Source organism: Myxocyprinus asiaticus, chromosome 1 (genome assembly GCF_019703515.2).
Source record: "Myxocyprinus asiaticus isolate MX2 ecotype Aquarium Trade chromosome 1, UBuf_Myxa_2, whole genome shotgun sequence".
In the NCBI taxonomy this organism is placed as follows: domain Eukaryota; kingdom Metazoa; phylum Chordata; class Actinopteri; order Cypriniformes; family Catostomidae; genus Myxocyprinus; species Myxocyprinus asiaticus.
This window is the reverse complement of record NC_059344.1, coordinates 29,483,526-29,510,894: the sequence shown is the minus strand read 5'-3', so window position 1 is coordinate 29,510,894 and position 27,369 is coordinate 29,483,526. Positions and strand designations below refer to the sequence as shown.

The 27,369-nt window shown below is 43.6% G+C and overlaps 1 protein-coding gene across 1 annotated transcript in view; it reads left to right on the top strand.

The window, feature by feature from the left end:
• LOC127442875 (immunoglobulin superfamily DCC subclass member 3-like) overlaps window positions 1–27,369 on the top strand; it is a 93,180-nt gene that overhangs the window by 3,945 nt on the left and 61,866 nt on the right. The window contains exon 2 of the mRNA XM_051701164.1: window positions 5,720–6,025. Within this exon, the coding sequence (XP_051557124.1) occupies window positions 5,720–6,025 (306 nt within the window). The remainder of the gene's footprint in view (window positions 1–5,719; window positions 6,026–27,369) is intronic.

The following is a 27,369-nucleotide window of genomic DNA, read 5'->3' as shown; positions in this document are numbered from 1 at the left end:
GCTGCGGCTGGTCCTTTGGTGGACGGCAGCAGCATGGACTCCACGACAACGCATCCCTGCTCCCTCCCGGGTTTCGGCACCAATGTAACGGGGTAAGGGATGGGAAAGGAGGAGACAGGAACCAGCTGAACAGTAAACAAAGTTTTAATGTCAAACTTAACTTAAAACAAACATAAACACAGACACACATGCAACACGGATGTGTGCGTCTCTCTCTCTCTCTCTCAAACTGGCGTCTCCGGCTCCCCTTTATTTCGCTGTCACGCTGATCACCCCTCCTCCTCGTCACACCTTCCCATAATAATACACGTGTTGAGGATTTTGGTTCATAGGTGAAGTGTTATAGTCTACATGACCTGGATAGATAAAGAGATAGTTCTCGCAAAAATGACAATTCTGTCATCATCTACTCATACTTATGTTGTTGAAAATGGGTTTAAACTTGTTATGTAACACGAAATAAGTTATTTAGCAGAATATCCAGGCTGTTTTTCCATAACCCTTATGAAAGGGAACTGGGGATGTCAAGCTCTAAAAAGGAAAAAAAAAATGCCATGAAATTCCTCATGCTCTATATTCCAAGTTGTGGTGATGGGGGTGTGGCCGAGTGACAACTGTGGAGAGCGAGGCCAGGTGAGGAAGAATGGTAAGGATTGACACCTGTGGGATATTATCTTTAACAGCTGTTCTGTGTTACAGTGAGAGCTGGAGAGGGATAAGAGGGCAGTCCAGACCACTGGAGGGGAGAGAGAGAGCAACACATGAACCTGACAGTGCATGTGATCAGCAGTGCTGAAAAGCCATTAGTGTGTGTTTATACTAATACGTATAGAAAATAAAGGACTTCCATTCTTTACTATCTTGAATCGATTCTCTTGGCCATCGATCCGATATTTGTCGATACTTCAAAGTCTGCCACAATACGATTCGATTCAGGGGACTGCAGTCGATATTCCGATATTATGTGCCTATTTTCTTTTGCCCTGAAATTCAACCAAAATATAATTTGGTTATTTTATTCAGCTCTCTGTATACACATTGGGACATCCACAACAAAATAAGGTACTTCAGATGTTGAAAAAAATTACATAGACAAATAATCTGATCAAAAAAATAAAGTCACACACAAATGATCATCACTCGTTTGATGACAGCTAATTTTTCAGTTTAGTCCAATTCAAAATACATACCCATGACTTGTTTCCAACTGTCTGTGCTATCCGTGGTTTTCTTGGCTACAACTTCCAGAGCTGTAATGAAAAATTCTGTTACAGTTAAATGGGATAAATGTTAGTAAAGGTGTTGATGTGTAGATGTGTAAAGTCTTATAACTGATGCTGGTGCTGAGCAGGTGTTTCTCTTTCCCTCGTTAGTGCTGTTCAGAATGTCGGCATTGTCGAGATGTTTCACATGGTTGAACTTCTCCATGGTACATTAAAATAGCAAATTCTCATGTAAAATTCAAATGGGTCGTATGCACAATGATATCGATGGAAGCCCTAATTAATCGCGCATGTGAGTCGCTCTGCGTTTGTCATGAGAGCTCACATTTTGTGAGTGCCCAGTTGATGTGCTCGCATGGATCCTGTCAATGGAGCTCGCATTTTGCGGAAAGCCCGGTTGTTGCGTGCGCATGCCGCATGGATAGCAGAGCACAATTTGGCTTCAGAGACCCGCGCACATCCGTGTGCCACATGAAAAGCGTATATAACGCTCATAAAGTCAAATGAATGTAATACGGTTGCTTCATCACCTGACAGAAATGCGTACTGACATGGCTGGCATGAGAGTATTAAAATAAAGCTACATCTTATAATAATGTCTATATTGATATTTACGTGTTGTATTGATAACATTAAATGGTTGGTCATTGGATCGATGCATCAATCCAGATCGATGGATCATTACATCCCTAGTTGGATTGTGTATCCGACTCCTGATTACTCCTTCCTAAAAGAGGGACTATTTTTTTAATTGTATTTCATTGTACTTTGTCATCTTTTTTGGAGCTTGAGAGCGCCAGGCACTGAACAGCTTCAACATTCTGCTAAATATCATCTTTTGAGTTCTTTGAAAAAGAAAAATCAAATGGATTACAAATGACATGAGGATAGTAGATGATAATAGAATTAAATTTTTGTGTGAACTCTCCCTCTCAAAATGTTTCTCGATAATTTTTTTTCCCTTTAAGGAGCAGAGAGGAGAGAAACAGAAAGGAAGGAACCATGGAAAAAAGAAAACAGCAAAAAGCCAAGAACAAGTACACAGCAGCAGTCACATTAACCCAATTGCGTTGACTCCTCTTTCGAGGGGTGTTTAAGGTTTAAGCAGAGCTAGAGCACCCTGGAGTTTAGGATTAGCTCAGCGTGAGTCCTGAAGCCTGCCAAGCAGACTCACAGTGCTTTTGAGTGGTGCTCACACATGGGTTTACCACTGACACTCCAAACAACATGCCACATCACATTAGCTTCAATCACCATTCTCTCCACCCTACAGAAGCCAACTTTTATCAGCTGGCTTTCTCTTACATCCTGCTGTATGTTCCTTCACTTTTGATTGATATCTATTCTGAGTTCAGGATAGCTTTTTTAAAGATCTCTAATCAATAACTGCATGTGCTTACTGCTGTGGATGTCGACTTTGTTTCTGTCCTGCTAAGCTGAGAGCTTGTCTGAGCATAGGTGTTTGACATAAAAGCATGGGGAAACAAAAGTAAGGGGAAAAAGATAAATGTAGCTGGAATCAGAAGTGAGTAAAATCCAAGCCATATACAGAGGAGGAACAGACAATGAAATGCACAGATGTATTGCAAATTACTTTTTGGTATGTGGGTGCTAGTGGAAATGCCTGGGTTAGGTGCAAGCTTTAGAAATGGGATCAATTCTATATCAAAGCTGCTGAAAGGAAATCAATGGAAAATGGCCAAAGGTTGCTCAAGACAATGTCACTCAATAATATCATATTAAAAAAAATGTCACAAAACAATATCACTATATATTACAAAGTTTTGTGTGACTAATTATCCCTACTGGACAGAATGCATGACTTGGATCACAACAAATTAAAATATGTGTACAGTTCAGGCCTTTAAATAAGAAATTAAACCAGAAAAAAAGGGAAAAGGCATTTTGTATGACTGGGCAGATCTGATCTCTGGCAGCCAGCATTGTGAACTATTTATTTTGAAGTGCGAATGAACCATCTTCAATGTTAAGCTTCAAGAGGTTTAAAAGGTTTAAACCCAGAGGTGGCAAATCAAGCACCGCGGCATCAGCCCACACTTAATTTCTTATATGATATATTAATACAATAATTATTGTAGTTTTGGGAATTCCAAGTGCATGTGCTGTGCGTATGCTGCAAGGTTTTTTTCATCTCTATAACAGCACATTAACATTGATGAGAAGAGAAGACTGGAAGGATGTAACATGATCACACGGGAAGCCGGCATGTTGCTTCTGAAACTTCCAGTACCTAGGATCAGCCAGCATTATGCTGACTCACTGACAAGCGCCATCTCCCATCATATATTTTTGCATCTGCTCAGGTGTGTTTTTATGTTCCCTTGTGGCGCGACCAGAAGCACGTTGCATCAGCAGCTTGGGAGATCCAGGTTCTCATCTCGCATTGAAACCAGGAAATAATCATATTTGTGTAATCAGTGATAAGCGTGATTCAGAGGTTGCATTTTTCCCCTTAACATTACATTTTAACTCCACTAATGGTTAGGTTTAGGTTGGGGGTTTGGGTTGTGGGTACAGTCTAAAAAAATATGCATTCCTCTTCACTGTATTACATCCTGTACAGCTGAAAACCACTTGTTCTACATATCGATTTCACATGGAAATGGATCTCACATGTGCCCATACACCCCATAACACTTAGTCTGAAGGATAATAAAGCGAAGAACCCAGTGAGCACTTTACAGTGGCTCTGTGGATATGTGTGTGAAACCTTGAGAATGGGTCCCTGCTGTTACTACAGTAAGACCTTGAGAGAAGTCAGGGAAGAAAACTGTGTTTGTTAATAAACGGGAATTGACAGAGGTGTGGGTTTCTTACTTCAGAAATGGACCAGAACAAAAGAGTGACTTATAAGAGATTTTAAATCTGGAGAAATACAGTAGCTCAATCCCCTCAGCCCAGTTCAGTAACGTAAAGAGAGTCTGTTTTATCTGTTTTACTCCTCGCTATTCATTTTTTTGTCATGTGATCTACTGGGACAAGCGAGGCAATGCATTCCTTGGCTGCACCTAAAGTGGGGGGGGGGGGGGGTATTTTGTGGCTGGAATTTGAACGATGATGCCAGAGTTGGTTTCTAGCTGCCCCTTTGTGCCCCCCACCACCCTCACCCGCCTAACTTCAGATAGATTCCTGAGCCGCAGGCAGAGGCTGCTACTGCTTAGCCCATCAGTGAATGAAACCCTATACCTCCAATGCCGAGGCACAGGAGAGTCCACTAAGCTCCACTTTTTATCACACTAAGTCAGCCTGCTTGCATCCCCTATTTATTGTCCTTCCCTCATTGGCATGGGTGTCAATGGACTGCTAGAGGACATTGTAAATTAAAGAGAACATTTAGTGATGTGTATAGCTGTTTATGTATGCCTGGTGTGAGGTTTTGGAGTTTGGAGTTTTTGTTGGAGCTTGTTCCTTGCTTAATGCAAACTTCAGGGTAACTCTGTTCAGTGTTACTCTAAATACAACATTCCTCTCTATTTCTCTGCATATCTTCTCTTTATCTCTCTGACTGTGGTATCTGTACATACTGTACCTCTGCTCTAATAATGCAAGGGTGCAACTGAACCCAGAGATACTTCATAGCTTTTTCAGGTCAAAAAATTTGAAAAGAGGTTTTTTATTGTACTGTTGGTGTCAAAATTATAATTATTATAAATAGTCCGTAACTGATAACATCCACATTTTTCCCCTTGGTCATATTTCATATTCCCCTCATATTTATTCTCTTGTGAGGTAAAACTACAAATCCTCATTGATTCCACCTTTACACACAAACACGTGCGCACTCACACTCACACACACACACACACACACACACACACACACACACACACACACACACATATCAGTGAATTTGATTCAATTTGTCTTAAATCAAAGAGACAGTTTATATTTTCCAATAGAATACTGATCAAGAATGAAAGTGTGACTTCATGGCTTTCAGTTCAATCAAATTAAAACTGAAGTCTAAGATTCACTGCACTGATACATTTTTTCTACTAGAATATCAGCCAGGGAGATTAAATTGCCTGATATATAGCCAGTTTGGTGTTTTTAGAATTGGCTGAAGAAATGTCACTTCCGAAGTCTACTGACAGCTTTCTTAATAAATGTAGTTTTGAACTATTTTTAGAATTTCTGTGTAAATATTGCATGAAATTGGTGTTAAATTTCAGCATTTCTGTGAATGTCTCATCTACTATCATTAAATTATATTATACATACAATACATCAACCACTGGTCACTTTGGTCTCTATATATTGGTAGCATCAGTCGGCCTTTGGAAAAACACATATCTGTTACCACTATTCTGTACTCCACTCCCATTGATGCACCTATAGAAGGATGCAGTGTTCACATAAAGGACCCTCTCAGTAAAGCCTTTTTGTGTTGCCTCTTTAATGCAGTCTTTAATCTGTGTACCTTTTGTGTGTGTGTGTGTGTGTGTGTGTGCGTGTGTGTGTTTGTACCTATACAGTTATGACATCTGGGGCTGAGCTGTCATTCAGCCTGGAGCCCAGTGACATCATTGCTGTTCAGGAACAACCTCTGATGCTGCACTGTCAGGTGGAGGGGATTCCACCAATTACCACGCAGTGGAGGCGCAATGGACAGCTGATTTTGGAAGACCAAAACTACGCCATTTTCACTAATGGCACACTTTTGATTGCCCACTTCCAGAAGACCAAGTCTGACGGCTCATCTGATGAGGGAGACTATGAGTGCATGGCCCAGAACTTCTTCGGCCTAGTCTTGAGCCGCAAAGCCAGAGTACAGGCTGCTAGTAAGTACCACTTCACTCAGTGGAAAGACTTGCTTAGTTCACACACTCTATGCAGCCATTTATTTTTAAGAGCTTTTTTATGGCAAATTCTTGAAAAGAACACAAGGCTTAACAGTTTTATTCAGAAATGAGTGTAAAATAATTAGCTATTATGTTCCTGACAATTCCCTCATCCACCTCTCTTAAATGTTCCTTTACACTGAATTCAGCTTTCAAGTTTTTCCCTCCACATCTCTCCCATTATATAAACTGCACTGGACTTGCTTTTTTTTCTGTCCAGCAGATATTGGTGATGTTAGATTATCTCAACGAGCTGAAGTGTGTTTGATAGAAATGACTGTCAACTCATTTAAAGATCACGCAGGGTCTTCCACAGAGAGCGCAGTGTTACAGCGCGGCGTGGTGTAGACTCAGGCTACATTAACTTTGGATGAACTGAACACGAGGGACACAGGGGGCTGGGACAAGCCATTTGATATATGGACAATGGGCTCCTTCTATTTCTGAAGATAAATTGGCTTGTAGGATCCAGTCTGCCTTTTGTGCACTGCTGTGGTGCTCCCGGTCGTGCTTGTGTTGTGATTTATATTACTAAATCTCTTGCTCTTGTATTGAACTTAACTATTAAACCCTGCCATGCTGTGCACTTTTCGCACAGCTTTTGTCGGTGTCACAATAATCTGGAGTGCTGTTGTTCGCCCACTTGCTGGTCGCAGGGACCAAGGCTAAATTTGCATTTCTAGTCACCCATACCCACCGCGGCCCCGTATGAATCGAGCCTTGTTCCCGTCCAATGCTGCAGCGCTGTTACTGTATTGTGCATATGATTGGATTTTCATGAACTCAGCATGTGTTTATGGCAGCTAAAGATGACTTATTATCACTTGCTTGCTCTCATGTCGTCTAAAATGTGTTTGATCTTTTGATACAGATGCTGGCTAAATGTAAAGCGCATAAGAAGAAAGAAAAACAGAAGGGCCTTATGGAAGGTTCTTTATGTTCTCTTTTAGCAGTTAGCGGGAGGTAGTTGTGTTGGCATGGTTGTAAATAGTAGCTGAGGGAAGAACGGAGTTGGTCTTTAAGTGTTAATTTGAAGGCACACGGCAGTGTTAATGTGTAAGCATGTTTTTGTGATGATATGAGGAATCCAGGATGGAAATACGCTTCTCTTGCTGAAATTACTACCTAGATTGCTACTCAGCAATCAGCTCCTTTCCCGTCATCTTCACATGATCAGGACTTAACCCTTTACCTTGTGCTCATCAGATTGGCCTGGATAAAAAAAAAAAAGCATAAGTGTCATTTATTGTATATTCTGGAGTCATATCATTTATTAGGCTAGATAAAAATGTCAGGATTCTTGTTCATTACCAACTTATGTGACATAAGTGACACATGAATCCAGAGTGCACATAGTGATTCTCAACTGGTTTTGCTTCAGGACCCAAATTTAACTTTGGACATCAAGTGGTGACTCAACACATTACCAACCTGTACACTGCAAAAAATAATTTCATTAATCATTATTTAGTTTTATCCTGTTTTCTAAAATATCCAAACATTTACATCATGGTAAATTTACTTGAGAAGCAAAATAACTTCTTAATAAATAATAAATCTTATTTTCAGACAAATCTAATTTGAGTTTATGCTTGCATTTTATTTTATTTTTTGGGTGCAAATGGGGTAATAAAAAACAATGGGGTAAGAAATGGGGTTCAGTGGGGCAAGAAAAGTTTATTTTTCCTAACCCCTTTATTGACTTCTTAAACCTCTCTAATTTTGGTTATATTTCCCTGAAAACAAGATTTTAAATCCTATGTCATTTTGCTTCTTAAGTAAATGTATCTTGTTATAAGGATTTTCAAGATACATATTTTGGAAAACAAGACAAAATACTCAACAAGAAAATGTTTTTTTGCAGTGTATTTCATGTAATCTAGTTCGTAGTTTCTTTAAACTTGTGTAGTTTTCTTCAAGGTTTTCGAGGATGAGGGCATATGTTACTTGTCATGTTGGCATCTGCCTAATTTGTCTAGCTTCTACTAAGTGACAGATGAAGTGGCAGAGTTTGATTGGATACACACCCTTTATTGTCAAAAACTTGCATTGAAAAGGCTGTTTATTATGCTATCCTAACTATGCACATTTATAAAGTTAGTTGCATTTTATTATTTGCATCTCACATTTTTGCCCTGCTGTCCGAGACCCTATAAGAAAGACCTGTGACCCATTAGTTGAGAACCACAGGCCTAGATGAGCAATTTACAGAGATATTGATATCTGTGTATAATACAGTATTGTCAGCCATGACATGCTTAATTTAATATCTTTTTATTGAATGCATCATACGTTTGAAATTGATTCTGCCTCTGTAGAGCAAAACAGTGGTTGTAAACATGCAGCTCAGTGGCTGTATTGTTTGACAGAGAAAGACAGCTCTGCCTGCGGTCTTGTCACAAACACACACACACGCATACACAGGCAGCCCATGCTGTGCCATATCTGAACACAGCAGCCCATTTGTTGGCCTTGCAATGAGGTGTGTGTGATGTGTTTAAGATCGTTGACTTGCACACACACGCACACACACACACACACACACACACACACACACACACACACACACACACACACACACACACACAGACTGACGCTCTGTGTGCAGACAGTGCACCGCTGTGTTGTGGTACATACTCTGATACTCTGGCTCCACTCCCAGTGGGACAGTGGTTACTCTGCCCGGCCTCTGAAGTTACGCCGCCTCTGCCACGCCACAGGGAACAGTCAGATTGGCTCGCTGGACAGGAGAAACCTTTAAATCCGCGCTCTCTGGGGTGCTCATTGGTAAAGGTCAGCTCAGAGCTTCGTTTTTGCACCTTTTCGATTTTTCATCAGGGGCAGAAAGAATATTCTGTGTGCTTTCTGCATAAATTGCAGATGAACAATGGCTGGGAGATAGAGTGGGATACAAATATAACGGTATAGGAGATGGAGATCTATTGATGGGCAAAATGATTGACAAGTGAGCTCGGAGGAAAAGCACAATGAAAAGCACTTGGATGAAAGCATAATGTTATCTGGCAGAATGTTTTGCTTCATTATTTGCTTTGAATTGATGTAATGCATTAGCTATTGGGCCCATTAATATACCATCAGTTCTACTCTGGGTACAGTGCTTCCTGAAAACATAAAATGAGCATATTTTTAAGCACTGAATAAGAATAGCTGTAACACTGTAAATAACTGAATCGATATTTTGATGTGAACAGAACAACATGAAATTGGGGAAAAAAGACTGGCTTATTAAGAAAGAAATGGCCTTTAGAAATGAGGAAATAACAGCTGATAATGGCTAATCTCTCATTTATGTGATGGTGAAATGTTTGAAGAAAATGTGTGTTTTGTGAAGATGGAAATGTTTTGATAAAGCACAGGTACAATCACATCATTTAGGAATGGTTTCTTAGCATTTTAACCTTAATGCTTGAGGAATGTTTCTTTACACATTTTGAACTAAACAAATTATAAATAAATACCACGGTGCTAATTGATTACCACATTCATGTAAATGTACTCTGGTTGTACTTTGGTAAAGTTATTGTATCAGATGGTAATATCATATTACTTTGAAATATGTCATGGGACTGAAATTCATATACCATGGTATTTACATGGTACTACAAGGTAGGGATGGGCAAGTAATTTGGTAGTTGAGTACTCTAACCCACAAAAAACAAGTAATCGATTACTTGTAAATTAAAATGTAAGTTAAATATAACAAGCATGCCACTTACTTGAAATTTATATTCAGTTTTATTCTCAAATGTTACCAAGAACGGTTTAAAATCGGCTAATTTCAACAAACTTATGCTTTTCTTTTGGGAAAAATAAAAGAAACATTATGCATTAATTAAATTGAAAAAACAAACAAACTAAAAAACAAAACAATAAAACATTTGCACTCACCGGAGCTTACACAAAAACCAATACTGATGGCATTAGGATAATGCACATACTGTATATAAACTACATAAAGTCTACATGAAGGCTGTCACAGTTTTATAGTTTCACATGTTCTTATTAAGAAAATCAAGTGGCGAATGTGCTCTGCTGGTGCTCTGAGGTTTGGTGAGAGATTTAGAGGGAAAGTAGGGTATTATTCATTGTTACCTAGATTTAATTACCTAGTGTTAATAGTTTACTAGTTGGGGCAGTACAAGTGCTCGAATAGTTGATTACTTATGTACATCCCTACTACAAGGAACCAAGAATACCATGGTACTGCAATTGTACATGTTTAAAAATCTATTACATTTTTAAAAAGCCATGGTACTACCATGGTACTTTTTTCAAAAGCTTCACCATGGCATTACATGGTACATGTCCAAAATAACATGATATTTCCATGGTACATGTCCTAAAAACATGGAATTACCATGGCAGCATGTCTAAAAGAATTCATAATACCTGTTATTTTAGTTAGTGAGAGGAACTGGTTTGTTTTAAAATGTAGGTATATTTCATTTACAGACAGAGCTGGGTGAGTGTACACAACATAACGCCTCCAACCAGCTATTCTGTCTTTCATTTTCAGACCTTATTATCACACTTTGTGCTGTTAGCTCAGCCTCCTGTGAACAATGGCCTGGGTGCACACTTCCTGTTTGTCAGTGTGTTTAATGGATGACCCCAACTCTGAGGTCCGTATCGATCAAAGCTGAGGGATCACAGCTGATCTGAAGGTCACTCAGTGACCTTTTGATCCCTGCGCTGAGGGCTTGAGCATTGACAACGGGCTCCATCTTAATGAAGCATGTGACAGGAGCACGAACTGTTAGTGTCTCTGCACATTTTCCTCTTATTGTGTAAGCTGATAGATAGTTAAGTGATATTACAGGCAAGATTGTTCATGCCTGTTTTGTGTGTGTGTGTGTGTGTGTGTGTGTGTGTGTGTGTGTGTGTGTGGTTCAAAGGAATTGATGTGTGTCTAGAGTGTTAGGGTGGCAGTGCTCAGGGCATGGGTGTGAACAGACTTCCCTCAGGCCTTCAACTACAGTCAGTGAGACTAATAGTTCCTACAGATGTCCTGCTGGAGATGGAGTTTGATCTTCATGTCATTACATTGGTTTTGTATAGAATGCCTTGGGTTTTGTATTTTCACATGAGGCAAAATCCATAGTTCTATTCCAGAAGTCATTAAATTGGGTCTTTCTTCATTCTGCCATTTTGTTTTATGTTGCTCTTTATCTCACTTTATCTCTCTCTCTCTCTGTCTTTGTGTGTGGTGGTGTGTAAATATGCCATGTTAGTAAACATAGGTTGAGATTACAACTCCATAGTCTATGTTGAGACTCAGGACATCTTCATCACATTGTGTGTTGGCTATTCTGTGTTGGATTGGGCTGTATGGCTGTCGAGAGACAGTTTTAAAAAACTCTTATTTAAGCATTACATTTTGCATTGAACTATTTGAATGAACAAACGTAAGTGTAACATAATTTGCTGGTGGCACATAACTGATTTCTCTATACCACATGAAGATCTCTTTTTTTATGTTATATTGAGATGTTTATGGAACCAGCACTGTCAATCCATGCAAAACGAAAGTGCTCTCTCATGCACTTTTTTTTCTTTACTCGCTGTGTCTGCTGGCCGTGAACTTGGCACCGCACTTTTGCTCTTTGATTAGTTTGTGTCCTTGTGCTACATTGATCACTATAGATTTTTTTATATTTCAAAATTCTTTTTTTCTCATTGTATTTTTGCCAAAATATTTAGTCTACCCTTCTCACAGGCAAACATTTTAAAATTGACAATAGCTGTATAGTGTAACTCTGTTGGTTGATTGATTGAAATCGTCTTTGATGAAAGTACAGACAAAACAGCTGCACACATAAGTGCAGCACAGCGGGCAGTGCATTCAGACTATTTATTTATTTATTTAAATATCAGCCCTCGTGGTTTTAATAATCACATTGTGTCATATTGCGATTCCGATTTTATTTAGAATAATTGCTTAGCTCTACTGCCAGTATATTAACCTCTCATCTATCATTGAGACGTTTATAGTAGGGATGAGATAAATGTACCTGGTTATTTGCGGTGAAGGGGTTTTGTGACACCGCAGGCAGGCTGTTTGTGTAGCCAGCACATTCAGTCCGTAATAAAACAAGAGAAATGTGTAATGGCCAGCCACCAGTAGGGCTGCTTAAGCATACGAAAAGCTTTCCACTCATTACAGTGCTCTTTCATCCTTTTCGAAACCACCAGTTTTGCACAGGCTGCTAGGAGAGTCCTTTCTCCTGCTAAGTGAGGTGACAAAGATCTGCTCCTTAGTCCTCTAAATGATCAAAAGCCCCTTTTTCGCCCCTGTGTCTTGTGTCTTTCCTGGTTTTGTGCACATTTGGGAGACACTGGCTCAATTTTGCCCATTCTAACTCCCACTGGCATGAAGAGGAAACACTGCCATGGCAAAAGAAGGTGTGATTAGCGAGGTTCTTTGCAACCTCCCTCGAATTAAGACCCCTTCTGCCCCCAAAAACGACCACTCTCTCCATAAATTATACTTCCCTTTTGCTTGTCGACCATTTCTGTGAGCACGCAGTTGGGTGCTGAGCTCCCGCTGCCACTCTCAATCACATGGCCCTTTCAGGAAACACTTATTTTTGTAAATGTTTGATGGCTTTGCTGCTGCTTTTTTTCCCCCCTCCATCTCTTCCCTCTTCTGGGTCTCTCTCATTCTTTCTTTCTCTTTTGCTTGTGGATCCTCATTAACTGGGTCTTAGGAAGTTTTTCATACATTGAATGACTCGTGGAAGTGGTACAGTGGATCGAGCTGCATGGTTTATTCCTGCTTCCTGCCCCCCTCTTGAGCCTGTCACCAAGCAACTGATCATAAAAGCCCCCGCCCGTTACCCAACAGCTCTGCGGGATCAATCGTAATGGATGTGCTTTTGTTCCTTTCTTCAGCATCAATTGAAAAGAGTTTAAGCTTTGTTAAGTATTAATTAATTTTTTCTCACTGTCTTATTCAGCCTTCTCGGGCTGTAATTAGCCTTTTTCACATGAAGCAGAAACTACGTCACCGCAGGGTAAAGCTGCTACGGCTTTGCGGCTATTACTTTAGTATACATATGCCTCGAATAACGCTTCTTACCTCTTCTGTATGTTACCTCTTTTCCAACAAGTCACAATATAATGTACACAGAAATTATTTATCATCTTTTCCAACTGATTTGGCAACTCAGGCTGTAGTCTCTTTTTAGATTATATGCTCAAATGCAGCGCTGGTGTGGTTTCTTCACTAGCTCCCATCTCATTTGCATAAATGAGAATCCTTACGTCACCTTATCACGAGAAGTTAATTTTAAAAAGCTTGATATACTCCCTTACCCTAACCATGCAAAAATACAAATAAAATTCACTATATCTCATTGAACCTTGTATTAAACTGCTGTATAAATGTATAAATAATCAAACTAATGAAATCAAGTCATCCTGCCAAATGTTTTTACCTATTGTTATAAATTATATATATCATATACACAATGTACCTGTACATTAACCCCACCATCCCAGTAACAGAGCAGTAGAGAGCAATAAGGAGCTGTGCAATAAACAATGCATTTTATACTGATTATAACAATATTAACATGTGCACAATGGAGTAAGCACTACATCGGATATTACAGCTTGGATTTACATAGTAAGAACATTAGCTACATAAACTTCTCAAAAATGATTAAAAACGAATAAACAGCCTTGTCTCACAAAAGGGATATTTTTCAGAACATTCACAGCCACGGTTCCAATCTTTTATTTATAGGGATAATAATATTACTATGAAAAAAATATATCTTATTTTAAAATTTGAACTGTGTGCTATGTAAAAGACAGATGTGGCTTCATGATGTGAAATACACAGAGTTTATTCAGTATTATCCCGAATGTCAAACATTAACTTTAACACACTGATGATGTCAGGAGCATGTGAATGAGATGAAATATCAGATAGAGAGATGACAGAAGTGTCTCTGTTTGTAAAAGTGTCCATGGTGCAAGCAATCAGATGTGATTTTCCCGGCCCTGCTTTTCTTTCAGGAGTTGCACAGGTGTGTGAGAGAGCAGAGCTGGCTGCCAATAATTTTCTCTGCACACGTGCTGTTTTGCTAGCAATAATGCAGAGCCGACCCAAACAGACATGGAGAATAACTATTTGAATTTATTATCTTATTATTGTAGTTATTTATTACCAGTGTAGTCTAAGACCAGTAGCAGCTTTAATATCTCAGTGAATATGCTGGATTCAATCACATTATGCCTTCCTTGAAGTTGTCAGAATGTTAATTAGAGCCTGGTAGAGTCGTGTTAAGACAGATCAAACATTTAAACACTATTTAATTTGTATGAATACCTCGATTTCAGCAGAACTTGCTTACTTTTCAATAGCCGTTGTTGATACTGGAAGTAAGTTTACCCTGTGAGGGCCACCCCCGGAAGTGAGAAACATGGAAGTGTATAGACCTCCGTCAACTCTGGAGGGAATTTGTTGAATCTATATGGAAAGTCTCAGCTAAGAGAAGAGATTAGGCCAAGGAGAACTGAAGCGAAAATGGCAAATGCATATAAACCGATAGCTGAAATGCTTTTAATTGTGTTTTGCTAATGTGTGGCTAAATGACATGCAGTGCAGTTCAGCACACTCTTTATGATCGAACACAGGATAGGATATCAATAAAAAAGCAGATTGTAAAGAGTGTGGAAGAGTGAAAGAGAAGCAGAAAACTTCAATAAAAGGTGCCTATAGAACCTCTTTCACTGTCGTTATTACGAGCTTCTCTGTAAAACAGACATATCAAATCAGATTTTAAATTTTTCTGGCCTTCGTGTGTCAACAACAAATCCTGAGTGGCGAATGAGAGCTGTTTTGTTGGTAAAACCAGAGGGGAGGATGTGTTGACATATAACCATCAAAGCAGAGGCATGGGGGAGGGGGCTCTCTCTTTCTCTGGATTTCAACCCTTTTCTCTCCTCATCTGTTCCTCCTTGCTCTCGCTTTATCTCCACTGCCTTTCCTCTCTTTCACTCAACAATCCTTGTCCTGCCTCTCGCCCTTATCCAGTAGCCAAGCTCCTCCTCCCACCCCATCCCCTGAATCCCACAAGCTCCCTCTCTCTCTCTCCCTGCCTGTTCAGATGCCCAGCAGCTGCACCCGACTGACATGGAGCTCAATGACACATGCTTTCAGGTCAGCACCACCTCACAAGGGGCATAGAGAAGATGGGAGAAAGAGGGAAAATGCTTAAAAGGAAGAGAGCCCTAATTAAGAGAGAAAGTGTAAGAGAAAAAGATGGTTGGTTATTCAGAACACCAATTTAGAGAACACTTAAACATCTTGCTCAGTGAGATTTTTTGTGGTTTGAGTGTTGGATATCAGCATTGATGAAAATTTTCACATTTATTTGTGGTACTTGCCTTAAATCGAGGAGAAGTGGGCCATTACTTGTCATATGGTGGGTGAAAAAACTGTTGCAAATCTCTTAGTCTTACATTGAAAAGGCTCCACACATAGTGTATCTAGGGACCAAAATGTCATGGAGACTTGGGGTGGGGCTCTTTGGACTTGGGGCTTTAAGCAACAGTCATGGTTCTTACGAGACGACCGATAGCAACCACCTAGCAGTCACCCAGAACATCCTAGCAACACTTAGCAACACCCTAACAACCACCATGAACATCCTAGCATTGTGGTGGTAAGTTCTGCATAGGCAAACACCACTCGTATTTTTTCTAGGAAATGTTTTCTGTTTTTGTGCAAACCAAGGATGTAATTTAAGAATTAACCATTGTAAAAGCCATATCGGTCAACCATTAATCTGGAATTGTGGATGGAAAGTGTGGCTCTCAATATATATGGTGGTTACAGCCTTAATGCAAATAGGCTTCATGAAATGCAAACGTCTCGGTTACTGTCATAACCTCCGTTCCCTGATGGAGATGTTGTGTCGATGTAGTGACACAAGGGGTTGCCCTTGGGAGCCCCAAACACCTCATATCTTTGAGAAAAGGCCAGTGAGAATTGGCGAGTGGAATTTGCATGCCACTCCCCCGGACATACGGGTATAAAAGGAGCTGGCTTGCAACCACTCATTCAGGTTTTGTGCTGAGGAGCCGAGACAGGGTCCCGGCCATTTCAGCTGGTAGTACAGCGTTGTGGCAGGGGGGACACAACATCTCGTTCCCTCCATCAAGGAACGGAGGTTATGACAGTAACCAAGATGTTCCCCTTCTGTCACTCACTCGACGTTGTGTCGATGTAGTGACACTAGGGGTCCCTATACGAAACACCACAACTAGCTGAACCGTGTTACGTGGACTGCCGGTGCAGGTGCAAGCAAGCTGCTGCGTGCATAGTAGCAGGTGCACCGGTCTGCACGTAGCCTCCCCCAACACCCCAAAAACGTTGTATAGTTCCCCACATCCCTGGGGGGGGGGGACATATCTAGTATGGGAGTAGGCCGCGCCAGCCGCAGCCTTTTCTCTCTATGTTTTCTCTCCACAGAGTATTCAGTTATTTGGCTGGGGCCATTTTAACGCTCAATATATGCGCCGGGGAAGGTGCTCTTTTCCTATCCTATTCTTTCAGGGGGAAAAGACCCCGCAGAAACCACATCCTGCCCAGAGGGAAAGTAACATGTGGCAAGCACGTCATGTGGGCTCAGAGCCACACATGGAAAAGGCGCGGTGGTAGGAAAGGGGAGGAGCTCTACAAACACGGTGACCGGGACAGAGAGGGCTCTGTCGAAGGGAGACGCAGGTCTGCCGACAGGGAGACCGTACTGCGGAAAATAAATCACAGGGGGTTACCAGAGTAACTGGCACCTGTGGAGCACCTACCTCAGTAAGGGCATATTAGCACACGTACTGGTTACAGCTGTGAATTCCTCCGCTGAATTTGTGAGCCACAGGGCTAGGGAGGAAGGACATCCAGGGTTCACGGGTTCGTGAACTCGCATGGGAAAAGAAGCACACATCTTCGCCTCTTTGGAGGGGAAAGACGCCATACGCGAACTTACCTGTTCGTACCTGACAGAACATGGGACAAAACCGGCTCAACCCGGAGATTGTAAAATCTTGCGAAGGTATTGGGTGTCACCCAGCCCGCTGCCCTGCAGATGTCTGCTAGAGAGGTGCCATGGGCCAGTGCCCACGAGGATGCCAGACTCCTTGTGGAGTGTGCTCATACTCCCGAAGGGGCGGGCACGGCCTGGGCCTGGTATGCCATAGCGATGGCATCCACGATCTAGTGGGCAAGCCTCTGTTTGGAGACAGCCTTCCCTTTCCGCTGTCCGCCAAAGCAGACAAAGAGCTGCTCAGAGCATATGCAATCCAAGTAGATGCGCAAAGTACACACCGGACACAGCAACGACAGGGCTGGGTCTGCCTCCTGGGTCAGCGCTTGCAGGTTCACCACCTGATCCCTGAAGGGGGTTGTGGGGAACCTTGGGCACATAGCCCAGCCGGGGTCTCAGGATTATGTGAGAGTCACCCGGACCGAACTCCAGGCAGGTATAGGGCTTTCAACTCGACTGACTCTAGCGGCTCAAAGGGGGCTCTGCGAAGGCCCAGGAGGACCACGGAGAGATCCCATGAGGGGAACAGGCATGGCCCAGGAGGATTAAGCCTCCGGGTGCCTCTCAGGAACCTGATGATCAGGTCGTGCTTCCCTAAGGACTTACCGTCCACTGTATCGTGGTGTGCCGTTATGGCGGCCACATACACCTTCAAGGTGGAGGGGGACAGCCATTCCTCCAGCCTCTCCTGCCTCATGGAGGGAGCTCTGGCCTGAGTGATCGTGTCTACCACTGCTGGTGGTAGGCCACTAAGGTCTTCCGCGTCCCGTCCAAGGGCCATATGTGGAGGTTCCAGAGGTCTGGGCGTGGGTGCCAGATGTTGCCCCGTCCCTGAGAAAGAAGGTCCTTCCTCAGGGGAATTCACCAGAGAGGGGCTGTCGCAATGAGCGTGAGGTCTGAGAACCAAGTCTGGGTGGGCCAATACATGGCCATGAGGGTAACCTGCTCCTCGTCCTCCCTGACCTTGCACAGGGTCTGTGCAAGTAGGCTCACTGGGGGGAACGCATACTTGCGCAGCATGTCTGGGACGAGGGGGGCCCCCGTTGGAGAATACCAGAGTGGGCAGTGGGAGGTTTCTCAGGAGGCAAATAGGTCTACTTGTGCTTTGCCGAACCGATTCCAAATCAGCTGGACCACCTGGGGGTGGAGTCTCCACTCTCCCCTGAGTGTCACCTGCTGCGACAGCGCGTCCGCTGTGGTGTTGAGGTTGCCCGGGATGTGAGTGGTCCGCAGTGACCTCAGTCACCGCTGACTCCATAGGAGGAGGCGGCGGGCGAGTTGTGACATGCGACGTGAGCGTAAGCTGCCTTGGGGATTGTTGCTGTGTTGTCCGTCCGGACCAACACATGCTTGCCCCGTATCAACGGCAAAAGCCTCCGCAGGGTGAGCAATACTGCCAGCAACTCGAGGCAGTTGATGTGCCAACATAGTCACGGTCCTGTCCAGGAGCCAGCGGCTGCGTGCCCGTTGCACACTGCACCCCAGCCTAGCTTGGAGGCATCTTTTGTAATGACGATGTGCCTGGACACTTGCTGTAGGGGAACTCCTGCCTGTAGAAATGTAAGGTCTGTCCAAGGGCTGAACAAGTGGTGGCAGATCAGCGTGATAGCCACGCGATGTGTGCCCATCTCGGGACTCGAGTCTGAAACCAGTGCTGAAGCAGTCTCATATGCATCAACCCTAGTGGCATGACTGGCGCCGAGGATGCCATATGCCCCAGGAGCCTCTGAAAGTGTTTCAGTGGAACCGCTGTTCTCTGCTTGAATGACTTCAGGCAGTTCAGCACTGACCGCGTGCGCTCGCTCGCTCGTGAGGCGCGCTATCATCGAGACTGAGTCTAACTCCATTCAGAGAAAAGAGATGCTCTGAACCGGGGAGAGCTTGATCTTTTCCCAGTTGACCTGAAGCCCTAGCCGGCTGAGGTGCCTGAGCACGAGGTCCCTGTGCACGCACAGCAACTCTCGAGAGTGAGCTAGAATCAGCCAGTCGTTGAGGTAGTTGAGTATGCGGATGCCCACTTCCCTTAACAGGGCAAGAGCTGCCTCTGCGACTTTCGTGAAAATGTGAGGGGACAGGCCGAAGGGGAGGACCTTGTACTGATATGCCTGGCCATCAAAAGCAAACCGTAGGAAGAGTCTGTGTCGAGGTAGAATCAAGACGTGAAAGTACGCGTTCTTCAGGTCTACCACCGCGAACCAATCTTGAAGCCGGACACATGCCAAAATGTGCCTTGGCGTCAGAATCTTGAACGGGAGTCTGTGCAAGGCCCGGTTCAGAACTCGCAGGTCCAAGATTGGCCGCAACCCACTGCCTTTCTTTGGTACGATGAATTAAGGGCTGTAAAACCCTTTCTTCATCTCGGCTGGAGGGACAGGCTCTATCGCGCCCTTGCACAGAAGGGTTGCAATCTCCACACGCAAGGTGATGGCGTTCTCGCCCTTCACCGAAGTGAAGCGGATGCCGCTGAACCGGGGTGGGCACCTGGCAAACTGAATCACGTAGTCGAGTTGGATGGTCATGGCCAACCACCGCGACGGGTTGGAAAGCGCTAGCCACGCGTCCAAGCTCCGGGCGAGGGGCACTAAGGGGACGATCATGTTTAACGTACCTGTGGGTGGGGCCTCACGGCGGGAGGGAGCAGGGGATGCCACGTCGAGGAGCCTTGCTTCGTCTCGAACTCGTGGCTGTGCTGAGGGGACCCTCGAAGCACTTACCTTGCTCCATGTACCCGGCGACGGGGGAGGAGGGACTTTTCGACATCCTCATAGTCCATCACAACCACCTGGCCCTGGGTGTGAGTGTGGTGCGACCGTACGCGCGAAGGCAGGGGGGCCTGCGTTCATGGTGTCTAAGTCGCAGGTGCTCAGTGCCTGGTTGCCGTGATAACGGTGTTCGTAAACACTGGCTATGTGACCCAGGGAGTGAGGAAACTGCTCTTTTAGGTGAACATAAAAGAAAAGGAAACCATGGATTTACCTCCCGGCCCTCCACCGGGGGATGGAGTGGTCTGGATACCAGCTCCGGGTTTGCAGCAGACATCTTGCTCCCTGGATGTCTGTCTCAGGGGCGCTTAGGAGCCTTCCGGGTCCTCGTGCTGGCCCGTGAGGCGGGGGGCGTCAGCTTCTCACGGGGGGGCTCTACACTGGGGCCGAGAACTGGGCTCGGGCTGAGGCAGAGCCGCCTGGGCTTTCGCCGCCGCAGGGGGACGCCCTCGGCAAGCAGACGGGATACGGGATCTTGAGCCGTGCCGGGGCAAGATGTGAATACCTCCGTATACCTGTGGGCCACCCCGCCATCAGGGTAGTGAGAGTGGACGAGCTGGGAGGTCGGTTTCGGGCAGAAAAAGGTGCCCTCCACGACCTCGTCAGCTCGTCGTGCACTTCCGGGAAGAAAGGGACCCGGGGGGGCGTGGCTGTGAGCGGCGCCCCGAACCCAGGAACCAATCATCAAGCCGCGAGGGCTTAGGGGAGGATGGAAGGTTCCACTCCAACACGACAGACGCGGCGGCCCGGGCAAGCATGGCTGTCATCTCGCCGTCAGCCTCAGACTGGGCGGGCCGACCCGAAGGTGGCAGACCAGTCGAGTCTTCGGCATCTGACATCGCCAGTACGCTCTCCGATGTAGCGATCGAGCACTCATCCTGCTCCAGAGCTCCAAAAGGGACGCTAAACTGGCCCTGGGGCGAGCTGGTCTCCTCTCGGAACTCGCCGGGGGCAAACGAGCGTGCTGGGGAATGGGAGGTCTGCGGGGATTTACCCGACGGAGCCACACCCATTGAAGCCCCCAAATCACCTCCAGCGCCAGCCGGGCCGGCCTCGTACCCGGAGGTAGAAGGCACGGCGTGGGGGGCTGCTAGATTGGCTTTCCCCCGGAAGAAGGAAAGCCGCGACTGCAAAGTTGCCATGGTCATATTCTCGCAATGAGAACATGAACCATCCACGAACGCTGCCTCAGTGTAATTACGAACCAGATATGTGAGGCAGCGCCCGTGGCCGTCGGAAGCAGAGAGATAGCGACCGCATCCAGGAATCACACAAAGGTGGAAAGGCATCTTGAAAAAGACGCGCCTTTAAAAAGACGTTCACGTTAATGTGTTTGCTCTAATAGAGAAAATATACCCTTCTGTCACTGTCGGAGCGCCCAGGGGTGTAATCTGCACAGATCTGTGCAGAAGGAGAGAAAAGCCACTGGAATGCGCCGCATATCCAACAGCAAACGCTTCTTGGGAGGTGAATGAACCGGTAGTGGAAGACAGCTTGCTGACACACAACCGCTCAGCTCCTAAGAACAAATCTGAATGAGTGGTTGCGAGCCAGCTCCTTTTATACCCGTATGTCCGGGGGAGTGGCATGCAAATTCCACTTGCCAATTCTCATTGGCCTTTTCTCAAAGATCTGAGGTACTTGGGGCTCCCAAGGGCGACCCCTAGTGTCACTACATCGACACAACGTCGAGTGAGTGACAGAAGGGGAATCAACTTTAGTTTTTTGCATTAATGCTTTGTGAAAAAAGCAAAACACGTTAATGCAAAAAAATGTGATATGAGAGCTGAAGAGCTAAAATTAGAGTCATTCTAAATTTGGATCTGTCCAGGGAACTTGTAGCATCTGCCATTATGCTTCAGTCTGTAATTCACAAGAAATGAGCCATCAGGAAATTCAACACCTCTACTTTCTCTGCCTCTCAGGAGAGAGTATTTTAACAGTTATTTGTATGCACCAATCAAAATAAAATGACACACAAGAGGAGATCATGGAAATATACCATCATTTTGTCATCTTGTAGCAGATGTATCTGTCTTGAGTCTCAGGGGGTACTTGAGTGTTTTCTCTCACTTGAGGGTTTTCACTCAGTATTGGCCCCTTCCAACCACAAACAAGATGTGCTGGGAAGTGCTGCAGTTGTTCTTAACAATTTTGGTGTCTGTGTTCACAGATTTTACAGATCACAGATGGTTAGAAGTTTGAGGGTCACTAAAAGGAATATAATATTTTTAAGCTGAAGTGTGTAATTTTTTCAGTGATAAAATGCTTTTTCCTATCCCAGCTAAAATAAAAAAGGAAGCCTTTTTTAGGCTGATTTCTACGAATTGCTGAGTTTGCATGAGCTTTCTGAACAGCCTGACATAGCAACACCGTCTCAGCCATTGGTGTGAGTTTAGGGTGGGGCTATCTGTTTGTATGACCAATGGAAGATGGGTGGAGTGTTTTAAGAAACCTGATTGATTTGAAAACAACCATTATTTTTGCAAAAAATATTGTTGATGCTAGTGGCACAGAAATTAGGGCTGCACAATTATGAAAAAAATCATAATATTTGATTATTTCCCTTGATATTGATTTGACATTATTCTGCATTATTAATGTCAGTTAATAGAAGTTACATACTTATTTGTTCAACTTCATGCCATATTCCTTATGTAGGCTACATATCCAAAACAAGCCAAGACCCATTGAGCTGAATTGCTTTATTGTTGTTTTAAACAGAACATCAGTAAATCATCTATAATAATTCAAAATTACTAACTATGATTTTTGTATTTGTTCTGAAGCTTCTTTTCAAGTGTTTGGTGATGTATTTTCAGCAATAATTGTTTTTTTTCTCCACAAGCAGGAGTGAAACATTAAGCAAGCATCTGGGCATCAGACTGTTCAAAACTTGTGCATTAGGATCAGTTGAAATTACTGATCGGACTGTAGACTAATATAAGTGTAGAAATTACTCAACTGCTTCATAAAACACGTTATACATGTGAATAGAAACCTTGGAAGCAAAAGGAGCAGATCTAAATGCAATGCTGCAATCATCATCTTTCACAATTAGTTAATCGCTGCAGCCATAAAGAGTAATTTTATTTTTGATTAATTGTGCAACCCTAACAGAAATTACTCAGAAATTCATCTTTTTCATCTTCACTTATTCATACATGTATTCATACTGTTCATACTGTCCGTCCCCATCCTTCTCTAATCCAATCATTCCACTCAAAATGTAGGCCTATCCATTCATTTTTGTAGTTCTTGACGATCTACGGTTTCTCTGTACAACCATAGCACACAGCTTCATGGTCCTTTTCAACCCATTTGAAACGCATTCTGTTTACATAAAGATCATGTTTAAAGATTATAATCATTATGGGATGTATTGCTTTCCTTGCACAAGTCAGCATATTTATTCCTTCATGAATCCTGGCAGCCTTCCAGCAAGGTCAACAACTAAAGGTAAAAGGAAACGAGTCCTATTTCAGATTCTCCAGCTCCACACGCATTTGCCTGTTAGCATCATAATCTAATCCAGCCCCAGTGCTTGCGAAGTTGACGTGAGTCTCTTTTTTGGCACGGCTTAAATGGACTGAGTGGAGAGTGAAGAAATGGCTCACAGCCAGAAAGGGAAGTGGGTACATCTGAAATTCACACACACTTAAAACTGGCAAAGGGGAGACCAGAAACAGCTGTCACATAAATATATACTGCTGTGCCTCTCTGGAGTGGCAGCCCATCACATGCATCATTCATGTCTCTCTCTCTTCTCCTCACGTTCTGTTTCTTTCTCTTTCCATTTTTCCCATGGTTTATATCCCTTTCATGACTTTACCTCCCTAGTGCTACCACATTCACTTTTCTGTCAACTTGCAAGCTTTTGCATTCTTTTCCTCTTTTCAAGTCTCTCTTGCACTGCCTCTCTCTCTCTCTCTCTCTCCCCCTGCCCTTTTAACAAGTCTGTCATTCTAGTGTTGAGTTGGATAGCGTGCTGATGATTAAAGGTGGTTTAAGATGGAAAAGAAAAATAGCTGTCATTCACACTCCAAACTTTAAACTGCCACTCACAGCTTTGAGCAGTCAATATTCACATCAATTCACTGCTTATATTTGCTCTCAGAAAGTAATTCTTTTAAGCACTTTATGAGTTAGGCACCTGTGAAGATGGCATGCTGAGTTGATGTTTATAACACACTGCTCTGCAATCACAATTAAGCAATAACTGTGAGAAATGTAACTTTTTTATATATACAGTATATATAAATGTAGCACTTATTGGAGGTCGTAATGACCTTAACCTTGATTGAGACTCCACTCATTTGGCTTCAAGTCCACTTTAAGATTTAAGGCCATTGTTAAGAAGATTTTTCCTCTTGGTTAAGAAGGGGGCTTCATATGGAGGCACTGCAAGGGGCAGGGGTTGTAAATTAATTCTGTCCGGATGTCTCAGGACCTCCCTTGCTTTTCCCAAACAAGCAAGTGAAAAGAAGTCCTGTTATCGTTTCCTGTCTTGGTTTGGAGTAAAGGGTTTAGGGCTCATCGAGAGAATTCCTCAGTAATGGAGGTTAAAGGCAATGGGTGGAAGGTAAAAGAGAAGGTCAGAGGTCAGTTTGAGGCAGGAAAACTTTTCAATGACTAGGGCACCTCTTTAATACCCTGCGTGTTTGTGTGAGTGAGGAACAGAGAGAGACACATAATCGAGTATTTAGATCAAAATCAAGTATTCCAGAGAACCCTGTAATAAAAGTCTTTATTTGCATGTGTGTGTCTGTTTTTTTGCCTCGCATTTCTTCCTGCATTTATCTGCTGGAATATCTCTTATTGTCTTGTCTGCTCATTCACTGTCCATGTGTTTATGTCTGTCCATTTGTATGTATTCATGTGCTGTGCCGTGTGTGCCAGCTCTCTGTGCCAGCTCCTCCCAGAAGTCCCCTTGCCTCCGTATCCACTGCCCTGTCACAGTGCTTCGCTACACTTAACAGCACCTTTACAGCCAGCCAGTCCTGTTAAACACACTTTACAAGCCCCAAGCCATCCACCAATAAAAACCTCCCTCTTTGAGCCATCCACCAATAAAAAGCTCCCTCCCTGAGCCATCTGCCTATAAAAACTCCCTATTCCTGTCACCCCCATTTGGCAGACATCTTGTTTGGGAAAGAAGATTAACAGAAGTGTGTGGGCGCTCAAGAAGAGGGTGAGGAAGAAAAGCAGGAAGAGTGTGATGACCTGTCACATCTTATTAATCTTTCCTTATCTCTCTCCTTCACTGTCTTTATCTCACACTCACCCTCTGAAGATTCTTGACAGTATGTATTGGGGGGTATTTTTGTGTTCATAGATGATCCATCCAAGGGTGTGGCAACCATTAAAACTCTTTTATAAAATTATAAAGTTTGCCCCCCCCCCCCCCCCCTTTTTGGAAATTAATCATATTGAAAGAGTTTCAGCCTCTGTTTGAGGAATACATTGTAGACAAGCCACACAGTAAAATGATGACTTGTAAGACCAAACAGATCCTCTGCCACTTCAACTGAACAAACATGCCAGCGGTAAGTGGTAATCTGCAATGCCCAGTGTCCACTTACCTACTACAGGACTACGTTTTGTCACCTGATTAATATTCAGTGTTTTAATAGTTTCAGACACCACTGAAGCCATCTATCTTTTCACCATTTCAGTAAAACTTTTTAGTAAAACTGCAGTCCCTGCTAAAAAGACCAGCATTGCTGGTCACCAGCTTATGTTGTGTTTTGGGTGCTGGTTCCCCAGCATGGGATGCAGGTACGCTGATGCCTGCACCAGGCTTTTAAACTATTTTAACCAGCTTCATCTGAAAGACCGTGTCGGACAACCAGCTTCACCAGCTAGGTTTTGTTAGTGAAAAGCATGATTATGGTGGTTCACCAGCACTAACCATCATAAACCAGCATAGACCATTACAGGAGTTGCATGTTGGGTTAAGCTAGTCTTTTTTAGCATGGGTGAGGGCACAGCTCAGGCAGGCCTGTGGCTGCTGGTTTGGTTTTGTTTGTAGTAGATGACCAGGCCTCTGTTCTGCTCTGACTGACAAGCCTGTCTCCGGCCTCCTTTTGTCATCGCTCACTCCACCTAGCACTGTTTTTCCCCCACTGCCTCTGTCTCTCTGTTCTCTTTTTATTAACTCCCCTCCCCCTGTTCTTCTCTGTATTTATTCAATGATGCCAGGGTTATAGGTCACAGTAGGATGGCGAGGGGGAGGGGTCAGCCGAGATACAGTGACCTCTGTGTGTGCACTGGGGCAGAATACCCCTCCCTGTTTTCATCCTTTCCTCCAACGCCTCTCAACTCCCCCTGCCTTCACTCTTCCATTCCCTGTGCCGCCCATCCCCTCCTCACCCATGGGCCCCTCGTGGCCAGCGACATTGACCTTGGCTTTGAGTGAATGAGGTGGTTCAACACTGACACAGGGCTGAGCTTTTCCCCCCTAACATCGGCATCGCCTTGTCCGCCCGAGCTCTGAAATCAGTGAAAGACCACAGCAATGCTAACATGCTCTCACACCCTGAAAAAAGCTTGGATTTGTCATGCTGTCATAAGAGATCTGTTTCATTGGTTTAATGTTTTTCCAAGCCGCTTCAGCACTTGGCTGGCACAAATAAATCCCTTTTCACGCACAAAGCGTTTGCTTGCTCGGCAGGGCTGGTGGTGTAACACCCTGATTCTCAGTCAGATAACATCACTGTCCTCTTTCAATCACTGGGAATTGTTTGCCCTCCTTGTTTTTCAGTTTTACTAAGAGTGTTAACCCAGTGGCTGATTGTGTTATCTCTGGATCTTATGTGTGTGTTTCACACACATCTGTTTGACTACTGTATTTAGAGTACCGAACATCAGCCAGTGTATGTAAAAATGGGGGCAAGTATTGTTTGTAAGGCACTTAACCCAAGATTGTTCACAGGTTATTGTCCTTGTAGTAGCTGAACTGTAATTCGGCAAAAAGCATTTAAAAGTGGCAACTGAACATCTACTTTCTTTTACGTTTATAACAGGACTGGGCGGTATGGCAATGAGGAAGCGTGGTTCAGGTATCTTCACACTCTTTTATTTACAAGAAATAACACTCTTTAACGTAAATATACACTCTAATGCGTCACACTCCTGTGCATCACTCTCTCTCTCCTCTGACTCTGGCGTGGGCTTCTCTTATCGCTCTCCCCGGATTGCTGCAACAAGAAATGGCTGTTAGATTTAATTATCACCCAGGGATGAATCCTTAACACTTCCCCTCTCCTCAGATGGATGCTCAACCATGCCCTTGCAACAATGTTGCTTTAGTAAGAAAGCATCTGCCAAGAATATAAATGTAAATGAGGAAAATTAAACTGGATGAGAGAGATTCACTGCTAGTAGGTCAATGTTCTTATCAATGATGTGTGAAAAATAAAGACTACAAAGTTTACTTTCACTAATC